Raw genomic sequence first — 21372 nt, 5'->3', positions numbered from 1 at the left:
GATCTTAACTCACTTGTACTTAAACATTGAGTTAAACCAAAGGATTTAATATTAATTGAATTGACATCAATTTTGACAAGAAAACTTTTTTGCTGAATCATTCTAAATTTATCTCAACTTGTCTTCTTAAATTCAGTCAACTTAAAATTTTAAGGCATCCCGGACATTAAAGTTTTTAAAGTTGAGGCTACTAGTTTCCTCAATAACGATGAAACACTTGCTGTTGTGCAGGCTTGCAGGAGATTGGCGTGCAAATGGCATAAATTAAATCTGGTATTTTTCAAGCTTTATGGCACGAGTATGCATTAAATTTCATGTGTGCTCTTTCTGCCGCCAAAGCAGCATTTTTCTCACGCTTAAAGGAACATTTCACCCATAAAATGGTGTTTTGTAAATCAATTGGTCATGCTGTGTTACACTGAATTTATGAGAAAACGTCTTGTTCACACATGCCTCCACGGAAAACAGACAACATATGGGGCTATATGGACCAGGGAGTGCAAAACTATATGAAAACTCGCTTATACAAATTCTCACACATCTGGGATTATGGGTCTACAATGTTTTAAATTGTCAACTGATGTGGATAGCTGTTCTCTAGGAGATTATCTTCTCTCGCTCTCTCTCTCTCTCTCTCTCTCTGTGTGTGTGTGTGTGTGTGTGTGTGTGTGTGCGTGTGTTTCTGTCGCCTATTTTTGTAAATTATGTATTTTAGCTTTGCTTCTTGTGTGTTTGTATAATCTGCCCTCTTTCCAAACTCCATGATGGTCTTTGGCACAAGTTCTATGTGTTTGACAACACCTGAAAGCCCCTTGAGACAAATACCTGATTTTGGACTTTATAAATTATAATGGTGGGACTTGAAATCGTAAATTGTACAAACACCAGAAAGCTGGGAAAATGCTCACACTTCTTTTCCAGTTTTATTATAGGTTCATATAGTTATGTATTTGCACATTCTGCACATCTTTTTTGTTTTCAGGGAAGTCTGCCTTCTTGTATTATGTGTTGGCTCCAGACCAGCATGCAGCTCTTTAGCCCATTGCTAGCGGCTCCCTGTGGCTTTCCAATTTTAAAAAAATATTGCCAGATCTAAAATGTGCGTCATAGGCATACGTCGCAAAACTGTCAGTAGCACTGGCTGGTCCCTTAAAAGTGTAGAGGAGAATTGAGACTTTAACCGTGCTTGGGTGGGTTTGTTGTATTCGCCACAAACACTGCTGGCTTATTTGGTCTGCGGCGAAAAATTATTGAGAAAAATTAGTGAAGGACAGATCCAGAATCAGCACACTGCGTTTGCTGAGAAGTACTGCTTGTGTCACAAACTACACGATTACGTGTTTCATTTGCTGGGATAGAAGAAGGTCATGTGATGACAGTTACTGTGTCTTGAGACTGAGATATGGATCATATATAGGATTGCAAAAACTGTCTAGTAATTCCTAAAATATTGCTCTAAATTTAAGAAAGAAAAAGGTATGCAAATGTTGCTGCAACTTTTTCATTTGTGGGTCAGGTCTCGGTTGCTGTTGGGAGTTTGCAGTCAGGCTTGTCAGCCAGAGAGACTTTTCTTGGTTAGTTTTAGGAAAGAGGTAGTGACTTGTGTTAAAATGAATAGATTAAGCCTCAAAGGCAAACCTTTCCCGTGTGGTCAATCAAAGCTCCTCCTTTATTTCAAATCCACAATAAACTGTGCTTTATGAAGTGGCTAGGTGACTAGAGGAGACATTGTTTGGCTTTAGCAGTTGAGAAGCAAGACAGGGTAACTTAACTACAAGTTTGGGAGCTGTAATCCAACTCTGAAAATGAGCTGAACAATGTCAACATATCAAATCCATCCTGTAAAAGTTAACACCCAGAGTATAAGGACTTGGAAGAGAACCATCTGAATCTGTTGAGTGTGCCAAAGTGTGTGCATCTTGGTGTTGTCCCCTCAAATGAATGGGGAGAAACTCCAAAATGCTCTGTTTTAAGCTGACTGGCAAACAAAGTGAAATTTGCTTCTGTTTTTTCTAAAGCAAAGGGAGTAGGCTGATGGCTTTTCCAATTTTCATTCCTTACACACTGATGTGTGACCCTGATATTGACCCTGAAAACAATTTTCTTCAACATTCTCAAAAATTACATTTATTACACAGACGATCAGTTCAACATTAAGATCAAGCCAGATCATAAAATATAAATTATTCACTTTCACAGTAGTAATCTCAATGCAAACTTCCAAAACATCAGAGAATATTTGTATTAAATGATGAAAACATTTAGTGTAATATCTGAGACTTGGCTCAACCTTTGAGTTTGTAAATTTGAAGCTGAATGGATGCTACTAACTTATTTGAAGAGGAAGAACAAAAAGTGAGGGCATATGTAGATAAAAGCTTCAATTATATAGTAGTGGAAAGTGTGTTAGCTGTTAATGCTGTGCTGAAATGTATCACCACAGAAATTTGTATTGAGGAAAAAAAGGAAATGTAATTAACTGTGTATGTAGAGCACCTGGATCTAATACAGAAATATTTATGAACAGTACAGTGGAGGACATTTTTGTCAAGACATATCAAAAAGTTAGGTTCATTTGTGGTGACTTCAATACCTGTTAAAACCAGTATAAAATGACTGGAGTTTATTGATACCCTGTATAATAGCTGGTGAGCACTTGTTGAATCACATCACTCTGTGCCACTTTAAGAGATAATATATTTTCAAATTTTGTTGAGGGCAATACAATGAGCAGGATATTAATGACATCCTTGACTATTTCCATTTTTGTAGTCCATGGCAGTAATTACAAGACAGACTATAACCTATAAATACAGAAGAATCCATGAATATATTTAGAAATAAATTATTAACACAACTGGAAAATAAATATGAAGTTGTCAACAAATAAAATGTATTATTTTGAAAAAAACATTGATTTAAAAAAGGGTCCAATAAAACATCACAGCAGAGAACAAAATTATACTAAAAATCTATGGATCACAAAACGACTGCAAAAACGCCTCCACAAAGTAAATGTAGAGAATTCATAAGACATAGAATTTTAGATGCAGAAAAATCATTCTGAAAAAAAAGTTGACTAATATTATGAGAATATGTAAAAAGAAATAAAATACTTAAATAATAGAGGGAAACAAAAACAGTATTAATGGCAAGTGACTTGTGTTAAAATCTAATGTAAACCGTTTATTCCTCTGTTTGTACACAAAAAGAAGGTTTTTTTAAACAGAAATATGCATGTATGTGTATATATATAGATAGATAGATAGATAGATAGATAGATAGATAAATCGATAGATAGATAGATAGATAGATAGATAGATAAAAATAAAGCCATGGGGCGACCACCTCTAGCTCAACTGCTAGTGTGTGCAACATATGGCTGAGGCTTCTGCAGCGGCCTGGGTTTGAGTCCAGCCTGTGGCCCTTTGCTGCGTGTCATTCCCCCTTCTCTGTCCCACCTTTCCTATCACTCTCAGACTATCCTACCAATAAAGGGAAAATGCCCCAAAAAATAATCTTAAAAAAAAAGAAAAGAAAAAAAAAACATAAATAATCTGGATCATGTAGTTAATGGTTTTAATAAAATTGTTGTAAGTCTTGAACTAAGCTACCAGAAGCAATCAATGACCCAGAAACAAGAGGAGGGGAAGCTGTTAATAACTAGTAAATACTAGTATTTCTGCAATGCTTGAATGGGACAGTGTGGCAACACTGTTTGATATGTGGGTGCACTATCAGGACCTGTAGTATGATCAATATGAGTATTGCCTGCTTTAAAGTGGAAACTGATATATTTTCTTTTTAATGTAAATGCAAAAGAGAACTGGTCCCATCACGAAGCCTTGGGGTACCCCACGGTGAGCACCTGTTGTAGTAATATGCTAATGTGGAACCAAATGCAGCAAGATGTTGTTTTTGTATCATATACTCACTGCAGGTAACCTTCCTTTAGGTTCAGGGAGTTTAAATATGTGCTCCAGACAACGCCTTCATTGTATTCATATGGGAAAAATACATTTAGAAATATGTGTAGTTGATGTATGCTGACAGTTTTGGTTGGAATTCAGGGATAATAGCCGCCAAAGACTCAAGAGGAAATACGAAGCAATACTTCTAACATATAACAGACCAAGTACACATTTTTTCATATGAAACATAAAATTAAATCTAAATGCTTTTGCTAACCCGTCCACAGGCAACTGAAATATAATTGGAAGTCCTTGTGATTTTAATCGCTGCTAAATCCTACTTTACAATAGCACTAGAGTCCTTTTGGCTTTGTTTATGTTATATCCCTTTCAAGGTCTGTAAACTACCCAGTAAATCATATGGATTAATGTATTGTCCAGTGGTCTTTAGTTTGTCAAAAAAAAACACTTGTTTTTCTTAAAGTACAGCAGTCTCACTCCATTTAACCCCTAAACTGCTTGCAAATTTAACCAGATCTTTCTCTCCTTTGTCTCAACTAATAATCTACTCGCTGCTGATACGCTAAATAATCAGAAATCCACTAAATTGCAGGTGATCCGCCACACTTAAGTGTGCTTCAGGAATTTTAATACTGCAGCTCATGGTGCAGGAGCATTTCTCTGCTCTGATCTCCAGCAATAACTGTAATTCTAGGATCCTGTTTAGGCAGGCTGTTCTTATGCACAGGGGTAAAGAAGAAAGTAAAGACCAAAAGTCTGGGTAAGAAGGCAGGTTGTAGTGGTGGATGGGTCAAATAAACACAGCACTTTCCTCAGGAGACTGGTGTTCGTAATCGTGTGAAACCAAATTAACTCTGAGTTAAGTGCAAAACATCATTTGTGGGGCTCTTTGTCAGATGTATGAGCCATTATGTGCAGTTTTTTAAGATATTATACAAACTGTTGTTGTATGACAACTTTTGGTTGACAACTATTGACTGTGTTATTGGTGCCCCTCAGAACAGAAAGTATGCTTCTCCTGAACTCTGCTACCAGTTTTAAACCCATTTTAAAGTTGAGGTCAGATCCATCAGACTGACATTCAATGGCAGACAATCTTCTTCCATGAAAATAATCAGCAATGCATAACCCTTTCCCTGCCCTTTGGACATTTAACCAACTTTTTGATGTATGTACAGGACTGTTTTTTTGTAAACGCTACATAAACAACAACAGCAACAATAATAATAATAAGAAGAAGAAAAACAATATTATTAACAGCAGCAATAATAATCATAAAAAGAAGAATTATTATTTTTCTTATTATAACTGGTGACTTTGTTTTGCCACTCAGTGCTGGAAGTGGCTAGTGTCATAAAATTATGTCAATGCATACCTTCTATAATAGGCTATAGCAGCACAATGTGTAGCCTCAAGAACAAATATAGGGTCTGCTGCTCTAACTAAAATCAAGTATTTACTGCGTGGTTGTAGTGCTGGATAGAATATAATGTACATATGTTCATGTCTTTATGTCCACCACATATTGGCTACAGATGACTTTTATGTTCATGTCTGGGACTTTGAGAAACACTTTCGTAAGAGTCTGGTCTGGTGAAACTTCTCCAAATGTCTTTTTCATTTGTTTTATACATTTGCCCTTTTAATGTCATCATAACCATGTCACAGTCATTAATCGTAAATAATTTAAGTGTTTGCATTTGTGGGCGCTTGCTCCTAAATTCTTCTTATGTATCCAAAACATGCTGGTTGTAAGTATAAGTTATTGTTTGTTTGTTTTTTTAACATTTTAATAAGGATTTTGTTAAAAGTACAGTAAACATGACACTATAAGGTTTATGTCCACCTTATATTATGTTTATATGTTATGTACTGTGATGAAGGCAGTGTTGATCTATCATGAAGTGCTTGTAAACGGAGGTTTAATGAGACTGAAGTTACCTTACATTTGTAGAAATCACTCAAATTATTGAGGAACCCAGGTCTAATGAGTTTTAATACTAAGAATCCGGGGAACTTATATTCATGCACATTTAAGAGTTTAGGCGTCAGAGGACGCATTTAAAACTTGGCCTAACAGCACTCAAGGAAAGGTCATCATAGATGAAGTCACTGATGACGATGACTGATGAAAGCCATTTATTCTAATTTGTCTATTTTAGTTGGTCTTAAATTTATCTTTTAATTTTTCTTTTATTCTGTCTTGATCCTGTTAAATTCTGTTATTAGTAATGTTATTTCCATGTTTATTACTTATATTCTTTGAATGGTAATTACTCTTATTGGTATGGGTTGTTAGGGTTATTTTTGTTTTGTAATCATTTCTTTCTTTTGTCTGACATCAATTATGCATTATTGTTTGGCTCTTATAGTTATGTTGACTCCCACTTGCTTCTGCTTTGCCTTGTTTGTCAAAGCACTTTGTAAACTCTGTTTTTAAGAGTGATATAATAAATAAAGTTATTATCATTATTATTATTATTGGTGTTTAGAGTATGCAGGTCACAGAAAAACATAAGATGGAGGATGAGGAGTAGATCAGAATGCTGGTTAGCCCAAGATCAGCAACCCATGTTGTATGAAGTATGAAAAAATGGAATTGAATGGTGAAGTTTAACACAAAAGTTGAGTTGAAGTTTGTCATATCTGGAAAACCTCTTCTGTCTTCTCACTTTTCTTCATATGAAATGCTTGACCAGAGAATGTTCTTAGAGGTGGCCTGCAACAGGCTCATAAACTGCACTCAACATGGAGTTTTTAATCAAGTTGTATTCGACTCTGAAAGCTTTATCTCATTAAATTTCATGTCATGTTGACATCTATGGTATGTTATATGTATTCATGTCTGCTTATTGTATTTTATGATGTTGGTTGTGTACAATTTTGGTTGTATTGACTAATGATGCAAGCCAATCTGCCTCTCAGGGACAATAAAGCAATTCTAATCTGATCCGGTCTTTGATTTCAAACAGATGCGTTCGCTGACTTTATGTACCTTTGAAGTATATTTTGACTTCCTAAACTCTTAAGGTAATTAAAGAGTTCTTGTTTCATGCAATGCATCTATTATAATGGTTTTTCCATTTACAAAAACTTAAAAACATTATGACACATATAACCTTGAGCCGCGTGGACAACTACATCTAAAAATGACTGCAGATATGGAGAGCAGGTATTCAAAAGTGTACTTTGGCATCCTCTGCTGGTGTGCATGCACACACAAGCATACACAAACATTTTAAATAAGTTGATAGTATTGTTTTCTCTGAGCCACCTGAACTAATATATTTTTAATATATTGTGTTTTGTGTTGGGAAAAAAATGAAAATGACAAATAAAAATGGCCTTTACTACCCTGTCTAGCATCTTTCAAGCCTCTCTTCAACATATTAGTCACTGACCATTTGCCTCCACAATTAAGTTATGGCTATCAGGGGCGTGGACAACACAGGGGCTTTGTCCCCTACACTTTTTCATCGTACACCTCCACTTTTTACAGTCCAAAAACTCATGTCATGTTAAATAAAAGGTGTTTTAGTTGGAATGGTGTTTGTATCTTAGAAGTTGTGGAAAATTGCATAGAGAAGTAGTGAAAAGTATGGCAATGAGCAACTTAGTAAGACATATTTGACAAATAACAAGAAATTAGTAGATTTAGAAAACTATTTATAAAGAGCAGGTATATAAATGTCCAGGGAAAAAATTTAAAGAATAATAATAAAAATTTCAGGTCATTTTCTTGTACATTTTTAATAATTCGTGCTAATTTGTGGGAATTTCTTCCATGTTTTTGAAAGATCTCAGGTCAGTTTGCTTAGGTTTCAATGGTTTAAATCATAAACAGACTGTCAGAATGAGTCCAGACTTTGTCTAAGCTGTCACACAAATGTGTTTGTCACACAGCCTGTGGGGGAGAATGAAAGGAAATGGAGTATGCTCTATAGTGTACGGCTTCTCTTCTATTCCTTCCAGTCTATAGTTTCATTCATTGCTCTCTACAGTAGGTTTGCTCTCAACAACACAAATCTCAGAAATTAACTCACATATAATAAGAACTTGGCCTGGAAAGAAAAGGCTCTACATCCTACAGAAACTTAGGAAGGCTAAATTTCAGAGCAAGGTCCCGGTTAACTTCTACAGAGGAGCAATAGAAAGCATACTGACTGGAAACATTACAAACTGGCATGGTTCGTACACGGCCCAGGACAAGAAGGCTCTAGAGCAGGTGATTAAAACTGCCCAGAACATCACTGGTTCCCATCTACAGAGCATTGGTGACCTTAGTGAAGTGAGGTGTCTGCGCAGAGCCCAAAGGATACTGAAATACAGCAGCCACTCCAGCCACAGTCCGTTCACCCTGCTGCCATGTGGAAAAAGATACAGACGTACCTGCTGCTGAACCACCAGACTACAGAGCAGCTTCTTTTCCCAGGCTGTGAAACACCTCAAATCCTCCTTCGATGCCAAAAGATGTAGCAGGTTTTAGGGTCCACTTTAATTTCATAAACCACATTTAAGAAAAATGAATGAATAAATCTGTAAGTGTATGTGGTATGTGGTCCATTATTTGCCAGACTTATGTAGGTATGAGCTTCACTGTAAACTATGGTGTTAAAACCTTAAACCTGTCACAGCTCTTTTTGAAAAAAAAAATAAATTAATAGGCTGTTCAAGAAGTTGGAGCTGATTGATTGATTGATTGATTGATTGATTGATTGATTGACTGAAATAGCCACAACAAAATACTAAGGCGAGCAACATTACTGAAGAAGTGACTAAAGAAATTATAAAATAAAAAAAAATAAAACAGAAGTCCACTGATATTGGAAAACAAAACCAGATTTCGCATGACATGCAGGAATGTTCACTTTGACAAGTAAACAAAAACTCTGTGCACTGTCAACAACTACACACATCATGAATATTTAAATTACACTTGTAGATGATGAGCATGGGAAAAGTGCATCAAATGGTCCGGTCTAACTGTCCATCTAGTGATCCGGGTATCGATGTTGTGCCAGAACAACATTACACTGAACATCCAGGGCACTGACTCAGAGGGCTAGCTCTTGTGTCCCGTGTTATTACACAGCAATATTTGGGGTGGCGCGCCTGTCGCCCGTGTGTTTTTCGCTGCTCCGAGGCTTCTGCACAGAGATGGCAAGAGAACCGTAGCAGACTGCGGGGCCTACACGGTTGGACATTTTACCGACAACCGTCACGTTAGGACCGCAGAGACGCGGAGAGTTGGAAAGGAGCGGAACAACGGACAGGGTAAAACTCAGCTGCTTATCCGACTCCAACCATTACGATAGACTTTGATGTAATATCAAAAACGAATTCCTTACAAGTCTGTCCTCCACATCCAACCAAACAGTTTGCCTAACGTTAGCTCTATGATGGCGGACAACTAGCAAAGCTGCTAAGTAACGTCAAATTCGTTAGCAAGCCGGCTAGCTAACTGGCTAGTTAAGTTTGTAACGTTAGCTTGCTAAACTAGCCCTGTCTGCCTCACTGCAAGTCGTACCGCTAACCGTGAAATATTTAACAAACACATTGTGTGTTTCATCTGGCAAGTCAGTCAGATGTCGCAACCGTAGTTAGAAGGATAGTCAGCTAGCGGTAAGCTAACGATAGTATTTCAAACATATAATGCTTAGACTGGGATTTATTTTGTCTTGCTAGCGGGCTAGCGTATTAATGGCTAGTTAGCTAGCTGACCATAGCTTTCGATGCAAGTGCTAGTGGCTATGACATGGCTACATGCCGTTAGCTAGCCTTATCTGACATATACTGTACATATGTGATATGTCTGGTGCAAATATAAGATTAGCAAACACTGACGCAGATGTAGAGGGATGCTGTCTGAAAGCTTTTGTCTGTAATGTTGCTTCTACTTTGTGAGCTAGCGTTAACGTTAGCATGTCAGTAGATCACTAAAAGTTAGCCAATGTTCGTTAACATTATCAGAGTTTGTGTGTGGTGATCAGTGTTTGAGTTTCAACAAGGTGTTATTATCGTTTGGCTTACAGATAGTTTGAAAGTGGGCCCAATATGGTCATTTATTACCCAATAATCTATGGTTTTGTTTACTGAACTTTGTTATCTCTTCAGCAAAAGGAACGATGGTTAGCCAACTTTTAAATGTATTGACATTGTTGTCTAGAAGGTGATTCTTTTGTCATGCACAATACAGGTAAACACAGGCCTGCCATGAGGCACACTGCAGTTTTATAAAGCACTAATTGAAATTATCAGTAGCGCCCCATCTCTAAATCCTGAACAATAACTATGTTACACTTGCTGTAACAATCCTTGACTGGCAAAGACAGATAATTTTAACCACGATGTGTCATATGGACTCAGCTAATGAGTCCAAGTTCTGATGGGAATCCCTATCAACAAAGGTTAGGCTTAGTTGTCCTCCATTTCCCTTTCTGTGGAAAGACTCAGTCTCAAAGAAAAAATGCAAGACATGACTGACTTGTATTAGTGGCTGATAAGGATTTTCTGTACAGTCTTAGATATTGTATTTCAGAACTGTACTGAGTGTCCTGCTTTCTCTCAGCTATATGTACAATGGTTTGACATCTCAGGCTGTCATTTACATTTTTTTTTGTGCCATATTGGGAAGGAATTGCTTACAAGAAGGTGTCACTTGAGCAGGAACTTTTACTGTCTGGCTCTGTAATATATTTGTTTGTGTTCTTTCTCAGCGTCTCTCTATCTCTGTCTCGCTGTGTCACACACACACTCACACACATTGACCTTTGGAGAGCAAGAAAACAGCTGTGGGGCAAGTAGGAGTTGTAGCCTGCCACCACTGTGTAAAGCTAGTATGTCATGCCACTGTAAAGAAAAGTTGTGTTACTTTAACAGCTTCTGATTGTGGTTGAGATAAGAGGGAGGTTAAAGATTGCTATTCACTTGACATTTTAACATTTTAACTGTATGCAGCGAGTTGAACAGCACAATTGCTGTCTGGGTATCTAGAATAAACTTCAATTTTCACAAATTTGGGGTGCCTGATGGTCAGTAGACTGTTGCAGTGAAACCCTGTATGGTCGAACCTTTTGACAGGTATAAATGAAGCTTCTCCTGCCATCTGATGTTATGAATTAGTTTATAATGCACTTTATGCTCAAGGTTTATGTTTATTTTGATCTAAATAGAAAACTAAAACAACAAAACAAGATGACAGTATGTTATGGTTTAGACTTGTTTTCTGTTGCTGGGTTTATGACTTGTTTTTTTGCCCAGTTTTGTGGAGCTCAGTTGTGTGCTTGGAGGGGGGCTTCAGTCCTGTTCATGTAAGCGAACACCCCCCCCGACATCATCGTCTACCCAGATGTACTCTGGTGCAGGCTGCTCTAATACTGTGTATGTGGGCCTGAGGGTCCATGTTGGTATGTAAATTATCACGTGTGTAAAATTAGAGAACTTTAATTCTCCTCATATGAGCCCAGTTTCTAAGGTCTGTCAACAGCCTCTCCTAAAGAAGCATTGGTATTCATGCAGTCACACAAGCACATATGCACCACAATAAATTAAGTGCATTGTCTAACAGTAGGGCGCTAGCTGTTTTGCAAGCAAATCCAACCAAAATCCGACCAGCACATTAGACAGCATACAGAATCACTTCAGGATTAAACATTATTGTGCAAATTGCACTTATTAAGCCAGAGTTGTGCTTTTTGCAGTGGAGCATGTGATGATCCTACATATTTATGTTTGAGTCAATTGATATGATCCCTCAAGGGCAAACAGGCATTTTTGACATGAGATCATAGCCGAGATGGAAAGCCAAGGACCTTTTAGTGTAGACAAAGGCTGCAGCTAACAGTTACTTTCATTTTTAGATAAAACTGTACATTACTTTTGTGCATACTAGTATGTTAGATAACATGCTAGAAATTTATGAAAGTTATTGATGCTTTTGTCCACGAAAAGACCAGAACCCAAAGTAAAAGGAATATCAAAAAAAAATATATAAATTTAGTACTTCTGTTAAAAAAAAAAAACAGACATTTAATCGATGACTAGAATTGTTGACCGCTGGTTATCGTCTGTCACCCTAGTGTTTGCACTGTGTCCCACATCATTGGCACTATCGGCCCTTTTGGCTGTTTTTTCGGCCAGTTCAGCATATTGAATAGCCGGCCGGCAGGGACAGTGGAGCCCGTTGGTAAGAGAGATCACTCTGATTTGAAGTAGAACTCATTGCACAAGAAGAGAAACAGAAATCAAGAAAGTAAACAAACATCTTAAGCCAACAGGGCGTGAGATTGAAACACACTTGTTATAGTAGATTAGATTATGTTTTTAGCCACTGAGCTCTAAGCAGAAATGGTATGTAATTGTCTTACTGTTCGCTAGCGCACGGTAAATATTTGTGTTTTCAACATCAGGTTGTGTTGTAATTGGGTGAACTAGCTAACTAGCATTTTGTATCTGTCCTGTCACCCTTCTGGTTTTTCCTTTTTGAATGACGAATACAAACTACTGCTGCCTGCTGGTATAGTTATTACTGCTCACGCATGTGCAGAACATACGTGCTAGCTGGCCATTTGTAGCAGTCTTTGTGGTGTGTTCATGTGCAATTTTTTGGCCGAGACACTGGCCACATGAGGCAATGCAGTAAGTCAGCTTAAGCAGCCTTTTCCTTATGGAAAACCTTCAGAAGAATCGAGGTAGATCCTCATAGTTTCAGTCTTATTTCAACCTGGTATTATAAAGTCTAACTAGGAAATGAAAAAGGCTGGCCTGTCTAGTAAGTCATACTGCATACTTGAAAAAAATCTATTTCAGGCCATATACATTACGTAATGAAGCCATGAGTTGGTGAGCAGTTGATGATTTGCAAGCAGAACACTTGTAGAGTTTCTGATGACCATGTTCAGATAGTTCTTGTTTTTTTTTCTAGCTGACTGAGGCTGTATAATGCAGTGCATTTGAAAGTGTATCCTCTAAATTACTTAATGGATACTGTCTTGCAAGGACTTGTTGTGTATGACTAATGTGCTGACAGTGGTTAAGTGTCCAGAGGTCTTTCATACATCAATTTGTCACATCCCATCTCTGTACTTGGCTGTACAAGGCATTTGAGAGGAGGAGAGCGGACTGAGTGTCAACTTGCTTAGCCATCTGTCATGCATTATCAGACAAATGCGCAGAATACAGGAATTAACATGTCTGGATTTCTGATTTGGTAATTCTATTAATCAGTATTGCATCTAATATAACACTGATCAAATCCCTGTTTAGGGACATTGTGTCTTCATAATGGCACTCTAATTAATGTGTCTGCCTCTGGTAAATGTTGATTCTGTTTTTGTTGTCTTTTTTCAAAACATGTATTTTAATTCATAAGGCTCCTCGTGAAATTATGCCTCAGAGACCGCTTGTCCATACTCATGCTATAGGCAAATTTAATGACTTCCGTTGAGAAGCCCCAGGCTTATCTGCTTAATTAATATTTAGAAAACCATTAAGAATGGGCTCTAATGCAGTCTGGTTTTCTGACATTTTCTCAGTTGAGAAGTATTAGTAGTAGTTTATATTCTGCAAGCTGTCAACCATGTTTGCACCTGTTGACCCCAGTGTCAGTTCTTCCATGTAAGCAATACCAGGGGAATCTGGGGTCAGTCTATTGCCTGACTACTGACTGTTTTCATTTTTCATTTGTCATGAGGATCCTTGAGAATGATAGCAGATGACTGCTGGACTTTGTCCCATACCCATTATTTATCCCCCTTTTTTTATTTTACAGCTTTCACCAACCTGCTCTGTATGATGTCAAGCTGTACCTCATCGTCAGGATTGGTTGTGTTGCTCAGTGACTGATTTCAATTCTTTGTGAGTCCCTCATTGCCCCCTCTCATAAAGCTATATAAAGTAAAGTTTAAACTTTTAAAAGGCTTATTAACCTAGCAGATCTCAAGTGAACTCAATTGCTCTGAACCTTTCATTAGTAAGATAGCAGAATTAACTTTGCTTGGCACTGCGCTGCTAACTTGGATAATTTTTGTCGCTATCTGCCCTGTAGCCTGCACACTGATCAGCTAATTCTGACCCTATCTTCTTAATAGGGTTCCTCCTAAGCTGCTTAAAGGCTCCCTGCTCCAACTTGCGGTCCATGTTGTTCGATCAACTAGCCAATGTGTCAACCTGGTGCTGTAATCATTTAATCATATCAAAAAAGCTTGGTGCTAATTAGAAGCTTGGTACTAGATCAGGAAACAGTGGGTGTAGTGACTTCTGTAGCTGAGACAATTAATGGGCTTGTTGTCTTGTTTTGTTCTTCTGGTTGCTGTGGAGGAGGAAAGCATGCCTGAACGTTGGGAATTAGGGTGGTTTTATTGTCACTGCTGACAAATGACGTAAGACAGTTTCCAAAGAAAGCCATATTTGGTTTTGATTGAAAGTAGTCCTAAGAACAGTTGAACACAGAAAGCTTAATTTTACTAACTACAAATTTTATACATCTTAAAGAACCTTTTTTTCAACACATGCAGCTTATTTTGCAGTTTGACACAGATTTTGCAGATATTAACATTACTGTAAAATATAGTATAATGTAGTATCATGATATTTGTACTGTAACATAAATGAAAGTAATGATTTAGGGGGACTTTGATGGTCTGGTGATAAATTATTTGTTTTTTTCCAGTGTTTGTTTCCCTCTCACCAGCACATTTGTATTTGCCCATTTGATGTTACAATTTAAAAGTAAACTTTATTGATATTCAACCAGGTCTGTGTCACTGCAGTGTGTGTGCAGATGAACAGTGTTAAGGCACCTACTGTGCTGCTGGCTCCCAGAGCCTCCTGCCCGTCAGCTAGCCAAAGTCTTTCAGGTGGTGCGTATGATGCGTTTCCTGTCATCAGATTTTTGCTCATGCAATGGATGGGGATTTCCTGACGCTGCTAGCACAGGGGGGAACCAAACATTTGTCTCTGCACACATTTCCCCGCAAAAATACATATTGCACCGTATTATATTATATTATATTATATTATATTATATTATACACTATTGTTACAGAACTATGGTATTAATATTAGGAAAGGTGGAGAAGAAAGAATGTTCTTCCTCCTGAAATATGTGGAGCAATGTTAAATGTCTTAAGAGCTTTACAGACCTACAGCAGAAAATGGTACATTGCAGTTTGAGTGATCAGGCAGGTTTTAAACGGGTTCAGTTTAACCCAGCTATCAAACTCATTGGCTGAAGAGTAAAAACAAAGCTGACCCCCCTTCAACTGTTCATTACGTGGAATTGTGCTACACATTGCAAAAACTCTGTGTGTATTTAATAGGTCAAAGAAGAACCCGGAAATGGAAACTCGCATGTTATGGGATTGCTTTATGAATACTGAAGGGGAAATTGCAGGAATGGGGATAGGTATCACGATTTGTTGGATTGTGTTTACAGCACAGCAGAGTGCTCACAACTGAAGTTGACTTTTACAACAGACAGCAGTGACACAGTAGAATGTAAACACTGCAGTTTGAAGTGCCCTAGAAGTCAGATTTTTGCTGTGAGCGGAGAAGTCAGCTCCGAAGAACACAGGTTTGTGGTTGACCATGGCTAAAAGAAGAATCACACAGTTTATGTTGTGATTGGTGATCAGTTGAAGTGAGTGCAAGTTGAAGTTGTGGAACTATAGATTGTACCACTCTTTCCAATGTTATTGTGTAACAGTGAAAATGCAAAGTAACAGGAGCTTTTCACAGAATGTCTCATTTATTTTTCCATGTCAGTATGTGTGAAACAATTGCTTCTTTGAGATGTATAGACAAAAAAAAATTGCTTAATTTGTGTTTAATCAGAGGTCAGACTTTAAAGTGCTTCAGTTTGCACCAGCTGTGTTTAACCTTGTTCTAAAAATGAGCTCTTTTCTGTTTCAGAGGAACCATGGGACACGGAGTGGGCTGAACCAGACGTTCTAGCAGCACACACCAATTGTGAGTACAGATCGTGTTTTCAGCATTATTTTTCTGTAGAAACAATTACAACAATAGGTAAATAAAGTAATATTACACTTAACATAGGTAAACATAAGAGCTGATACCATGACCTCAAACCACAACAAAATGTTCAGAATACATGGAAGCAGCTTTAACAACTTTTCAGCTCTATTTTATTGGAAGCCTGCCAAGTTCACCTGTGTCTCATTTGTGACTTTACAGGGTGCTTTGGGGTTTGATTACTTCATTTGTCTGTGTGTGTGGTTTTGAAGGTTTCCCACTGTGGTGTATGACATGGCCACGGCCTCATCTAGAGCAGAGTCTAGCCATAACCACAGAGGAACGTCAGAGCTCCATGCCATTGGTGAGTTCAAACACTGTAGGCTATAAAGTATGGGAGTGGTAGGGTGGCCTCAGGGTCTAGATCCTGTCACTAACTCACAGAGCTCACATAAGCCCCTTTTACACCGCCTGTTCAAAGTGGTAATGCTGCGCTGTTATTCTGCATCGCTGTTCTGTGTAAAAGGTCTGATCGTGGAATGGGGTGACAAATACCCCTTTTTCACCCAAAAAATAGCATGTGTACATTTATATATCTCTTACTTATTTGGTCTCTCTGTCAAACTCACAGCAGACTAATTTGGATCGATGTTTTAGCGCTGCTTAGGAGGAGATGGACAATAATTAGTGGCAGCACGTCATTGCATCTTGCTGGTTAAGGAGCTGAAATTAGCGTGTTCAAGTGGGTGTTGTGTCTTCATCAATGGCGATCGAAGCCGGTGACAAATACCCACAACCACTGCAGAGTCATTTGACCCAGGTGTGATTGCCTATTGTACGCTTCTCCATTGCATCACAAAGCCAGATGTTAGCAGGTGTAAGTGTTTTTATCATGCAGTTGGAATGAGGCTAGAATTGTCTTGCCTTCAGTACAGGAGTGGAAGTAGTAACAGCGCTGAATCAACATCTGTGAAAGTGATAGCTGGCAGGACAGGACGGGTGTGACGTTTTGACAACATGTAATGTGTGCAACCTGCTGACAGGATAAAAAGCAGCAAACAGTTTGCAGCGAATTGAAAGAAGTACAGCAGCAGAAAATGTCTGCAAATTGGGGAGACAATAAAATCCAGCAGCTCCTTATCCTCAGAGCAGAGGGCGAAATCAACCACCATGTAACAGGGATGGTAAAGGATTGTTATTACGTTATACTGTTGTTATTGTGTAGAAAGCAGTGCTGACACATATATTACATGTCACACTAGAGGCTGACGCTTTTGTGTTACACGTCACGCCTCTTTTTCTTCTGTAACGCCTGCATACTAATTAAAATAACCCACTGGAGTGGCACTATACTTGCATTACCCGTTTCATGTTTGAAAAAGCAAAGCTGGCATAATGAAGGTTCTTCATCGCAGCTCTATTGCTACATTTCTGTGATAAAAGAACTATTTTGTCTATGTATGTATGCCTGAATATCTGAATCATTATGTCAACTTTATGCTAAAAATGTAAAATGTTGAAGGAAAAAAAATCATTGGTCTCATCACTGCCTTTATATACCCACCGCTAGTTTCCTGTGCCAAAATCAAGAGGAAGAAGAGCCTTTTTGGGACTGCCATTTATGTGGAGGTGACAGCGGAGGGGGAGTCGCGCCGCACAGCGAAGTCTCACAGCTCCTCCAGTCCTAAATGGGATGAGAGGCTCACTCTGTAAGAAGCAACAATTTTCCTCCTCTGTGTATCTGACAGCTTGTGTGTGTGTGTGTGTGTGTGAGAGAGAGAGTGAGATAGCATGTTATATAAACAAGTTCATGTTCACAGCGCGCTTCATAAATGAGTGCCAGGGGACTACTCATGAATCCCCAGTCACTTTATTATTTGGAGAAGATAAAAAGAGAGGCAGACTTCGAAGATTTTTGAGTTCCCCCTCAACAAAATGTTCCTAGAAAGCGCCTATGCTTATCTCCAAGTGGCCCATGCTCATATAAAAAGCTGATATGGGACAAAGATGGAGCTGTCCTTTTTTCTAGGTCTTTTTAGTAAGCTGACTTTGGTGCAGGAATTTGGGACCTATGTCTGTCTCACAGTATATAACATTTATAACAAGCATAAGGTTGATGGATCATCTGATAATTCTTTGAATAAGGAAAAATGCTATATGACAACACACAGAGCTCTTTGAATCATTTAATGTTTTTTCAGCTCTCTGGCCTTCAAATCGCCCAGCTAAATGCCGGAGACATGTCATTGCAAATACTAAATGTGTTGAATAGTTAATTATTGCAAACAAGATAGATTGGTGCTGCCTTTGTGATCGTTGGTTTGCACCATAGATGTTCTGCAAGCTGTTATGACTCCTACACATGGCGTTAAGGCTGTAATCCTGCATATTTCTCTTTAGGCTGATGTGCTCAACCGTGAATACAATGACTGTGCTGTGTAGAGTTCCTTTTGTGTAAGCAGGGAAAACACAAGGAAGCAGCACTATTTGAGCTGAGTACATTAGTCAGTCAGCCTGCAGCGAGGACCAGATTGTTTTAGGTGGAGCAGAAAAGAAGCATCTAAATAACAATTGTTTTGTTTGCTGAGGAGGTTGTGATTGGTGATTTTTTTTTTTTTTTTAATGTGCATACTTCACCACATATCTTTGTCCTCCACATTCCAGTGTAGGGCTGGGTATCGTTCAAAACTTTTCCATACGGTTACCTTGACTTTAAATACTTTTTTGATATCAATTTTATAAAATCCATTTTATCAAAGAGAAAATTACACATTACACATTACACATACAGTACAAATCTCAAGGTTTTTTTTTTCCAGCTCTCTGGCATTTTTATACACTCAAAGCAGTTTTACAACATAAAAATTAACAAGTTTGCCATAACTTGAGGTTATCTAATATTATATGGGTCTCAGTTTATGTCACTGTATCCATTACAGAAATTTTGATTTCAGTGAACAACTTAAGTAAACAACCATGTACAAGTTGGCTACATTTTTTTGTTGAATGCTAAATGTTATCTGCTAAAATCCACATTCAAAACGCCGTCTTCAGTGGTCTTGGATTAGGAATCCAATCCCTTGGTTGATATTTTTAAAGAAACTCTGTAACAGTTTGGACTTAAATGTTGAGAGGAAGATGACTGCAGTCCATTCTTCTTTTTGCAATCCAACACTTAGCAACCTTCTGCTCTTCAATTTATTCCATGCACGTTCAAGTGTCTCATCCAATTCGTCATGTTGACGGTCCTGGCAACAATTTCCCTTTTGCATATATTTCGTTGCATGCTATTGGCATTGAGCGTGATAAAATGGATCCAAATTTCAATCACATTTTTACAGCTATGCACATTTAAGTCAAGCCTCTCAAAATACAACACATCCATGAACCCCATCTCTTGGTGTAATGTTGTGTTTTTCCTGCATGCCTCTACCATGTGTAACCCTGGACAACAAATCGCCAGCATCATTTTATCATGGTTTAAGTATGCTCCATGCTCACCCGTGGAGTGAATAATTGATCTCTTGATCCGTCACAGTTGATCAGATCACAAAGGTAACTTTTAGACACAGCAAAATAAACAGTTAAGTTTAATTTTCAATGCACCTGATGTTCTGCTGCTCCGTCTCTCCCACAAGTGTGCTTTTAATAACCCAGCGGTTTGTATATCCCAATTGTGCTCTTAATGAACTGCCCAGCTCCAAAAATCTATTTGTGGCGGAGGATAATTTGGTTGTGGCAGCCTGCCACAAATAAATGAACGTGAGGGAAACCCTGCAAATAATGAGGCATTCTTCAATACACAATAGTATAGAAGCAGTTAAGTATCACAGTACCAAGCCCTACTCAAATGTATTCACTAGTCCCAAACGTTTGTAGAATTCTCACAGAGATTAAGCTTCCCGTGATTAGGAAACATTTAGTCAATCCACCCAGAATTAAAAAAAAACAACAAATGTACAACTGATTGAGTACACAGCTACTAAAGAAATATTTTAAAAATATTTATAGCGTGATTAACAAGTCTGTGCTTTAGCAGAGCTATTTTCTCCTGTCCTTATAACATTGTGCATTTGTGAGATTTGAGTTAAATGTTTTAAAACTGATATGTGTTTTGTGTGTTTGTGTGCTCCTGATTTTTTTAGGAATGTAACACCGCACGCACAGGTGGATTTCAAAGTATGGAGTCACCACACCCTGAAGGCAGACGGTCTGCTGGGCAAAGCCACATTGGACCTAATTCAAGCCCTGGAGCAGCATGACAGGAAATGTATGATTAAGCCACATCAAACATACAGAACAATAATACAAGGTCGAGGGTGGGATGTGTTTGTTATTTATCAAATGCAGTTGGAACACAGTTACTGCAACACATAACAGCAGACTTGTGACTTTATTTAGTCCGACATCAGTGTCATGTATTCTGAACCTTTTCTTTTTTTTGTTAAATATAAAGCCTTATCATCTCTGGTCATCTCTCGATTTATAAAGGGGATTGTTAAAGTTTGTGCTAATCAGCATCACCACTTTGTGATCACCGTTTGTTGTTGAGGTATACTGATTTCCCACATTGCAGATCAATGTGTCTTTTCTCTAATGTTTGCATTATGAATTCAGCATGTCTATAAAAGTGGTTTGCTTTTTGTTTTCTTTGATGGAACTCCTTTGTAACTCCTCCCACACCATCCCTGTTTTGGCTCTGCAGTGGAGAATGTGAAGGAGGTGCTGAAACTGAGCGTGGAGCAGAAGGGAGTTCAGGTTCCCGCAGGGGAGCTGACGGTCTACCTAGATGGCTTGACTGTCACTGACCAGGAGGAACTGGCACCGCTCACCAACGGCAGTGCGGCAAACGGCACAAGTGAGCTGAGTATTTATACATTAGGGGTGGGTGATAGTCGGGTTGCCAAGTTTACTGGTGAGTGACGATCACAAATACACGTACTGGAGACACTTATGCAGTAACGATACAATTATGCAGTTTCCCACAGAAAGTCCTGTGCAACTTTTTATTGTTATATTCATTGCACAAATATGCAATATGAGACAACATAAAAAGACCCATTTGCTCCCCTGCGTCTCTCCACTGGAGGTACCTCCTCAGCTGTGACCACTTCCTCCCCGTGTCTTGCATTTGACACCATGACTGCATGAAGAGGCTGAGCTGTTCTCCTCTCTGTCTCCACACGTCTCTCAACTGCAGTCCACATCCTCCACCACCACGTCATCTACAACCTGAATATTAATACCTGACCGTTTGAAATTAAGCAGTTTGAGTAATTAAAAAATATTGTGCAAACTGTTCCTCTCTCATGTCACAGATGTGTCCCACAGCCACATTTTCTTTGCTGATTCATTGTGAAACAACTCTCTTCAGGCTATTGAATGCTGAAAATGCAGAAAATCAAAACTATTGAGAAAACTTAAACCGTAAATGATATGACGAGAGGTTGTATTTATTTTTAGACGTGTG

General features: G+C 38.4%; 1 protein-coding gene across 2 annotated transcripts in view; it reads left to right on the top strand.

Moving 5' to 3' along the window:
* Window positions 1-8912: 8912 nt before the first annotated feature.
* wwp1 (WW domain containing E3 ubiquitin protein ligase 1) overlaps window positions 8913-21372 on the top strand; it is a 36089-nt gene continuing 23629 nt past the window's right edge. Inside the window, exons 1-7 of one of the 2 annotated variants that reach the window (XM_042510754.2) lie at window positions 8913-9206; window positions 13702-13787; window positions 15843-15899; window positions 16175-16266; window positions 17473-17611; window positions 20048-20172; window positions 20608-20760. In XM_042510754.2, coding sequence (XP_042366688.2) covers window positions 16197-16266; window positions 17473-17611; window positions 20048-20172; window positions 20608-20760 — 487 coding nt within the window. In that variant the 5' untranslated portion in view covers window positions 8913-9206; window positions 13702-13787; window positions 15843-15899; window positions 16175-16196. The remainder of the gene's footprint in view (window positions 9207-13701; window positions 13788-15842; window positions 15900-16174; window positions 16267-17472; window positions 17612-20047; window positions 20173-20607; window positions 20761-21372) is intronic. The other variant, XM_042510753.2, reaches the window with a different exon arrangement.

Source organism: Plectropomus leopardus, chromosome 21 (genome assembly GCF_026936395.1).
Source record: "Plectropomus leopardus strain MGB_pleo_1.0 chromosome 21, ASM2693639v1, whole genome shotgun sequence".
Classification (NCBI taxonomy): Eukaryota; Metazoa; Chordata; class Actinopteri; order Perciformes; family Serranidae; genus Plectropomus; species Plectropomus leopardus.
The sequence above is the reverse complement of the archived record's forward strand: the minus strand, read 5'-3'. Positions and strand labels throughout refer to the sequence as shown.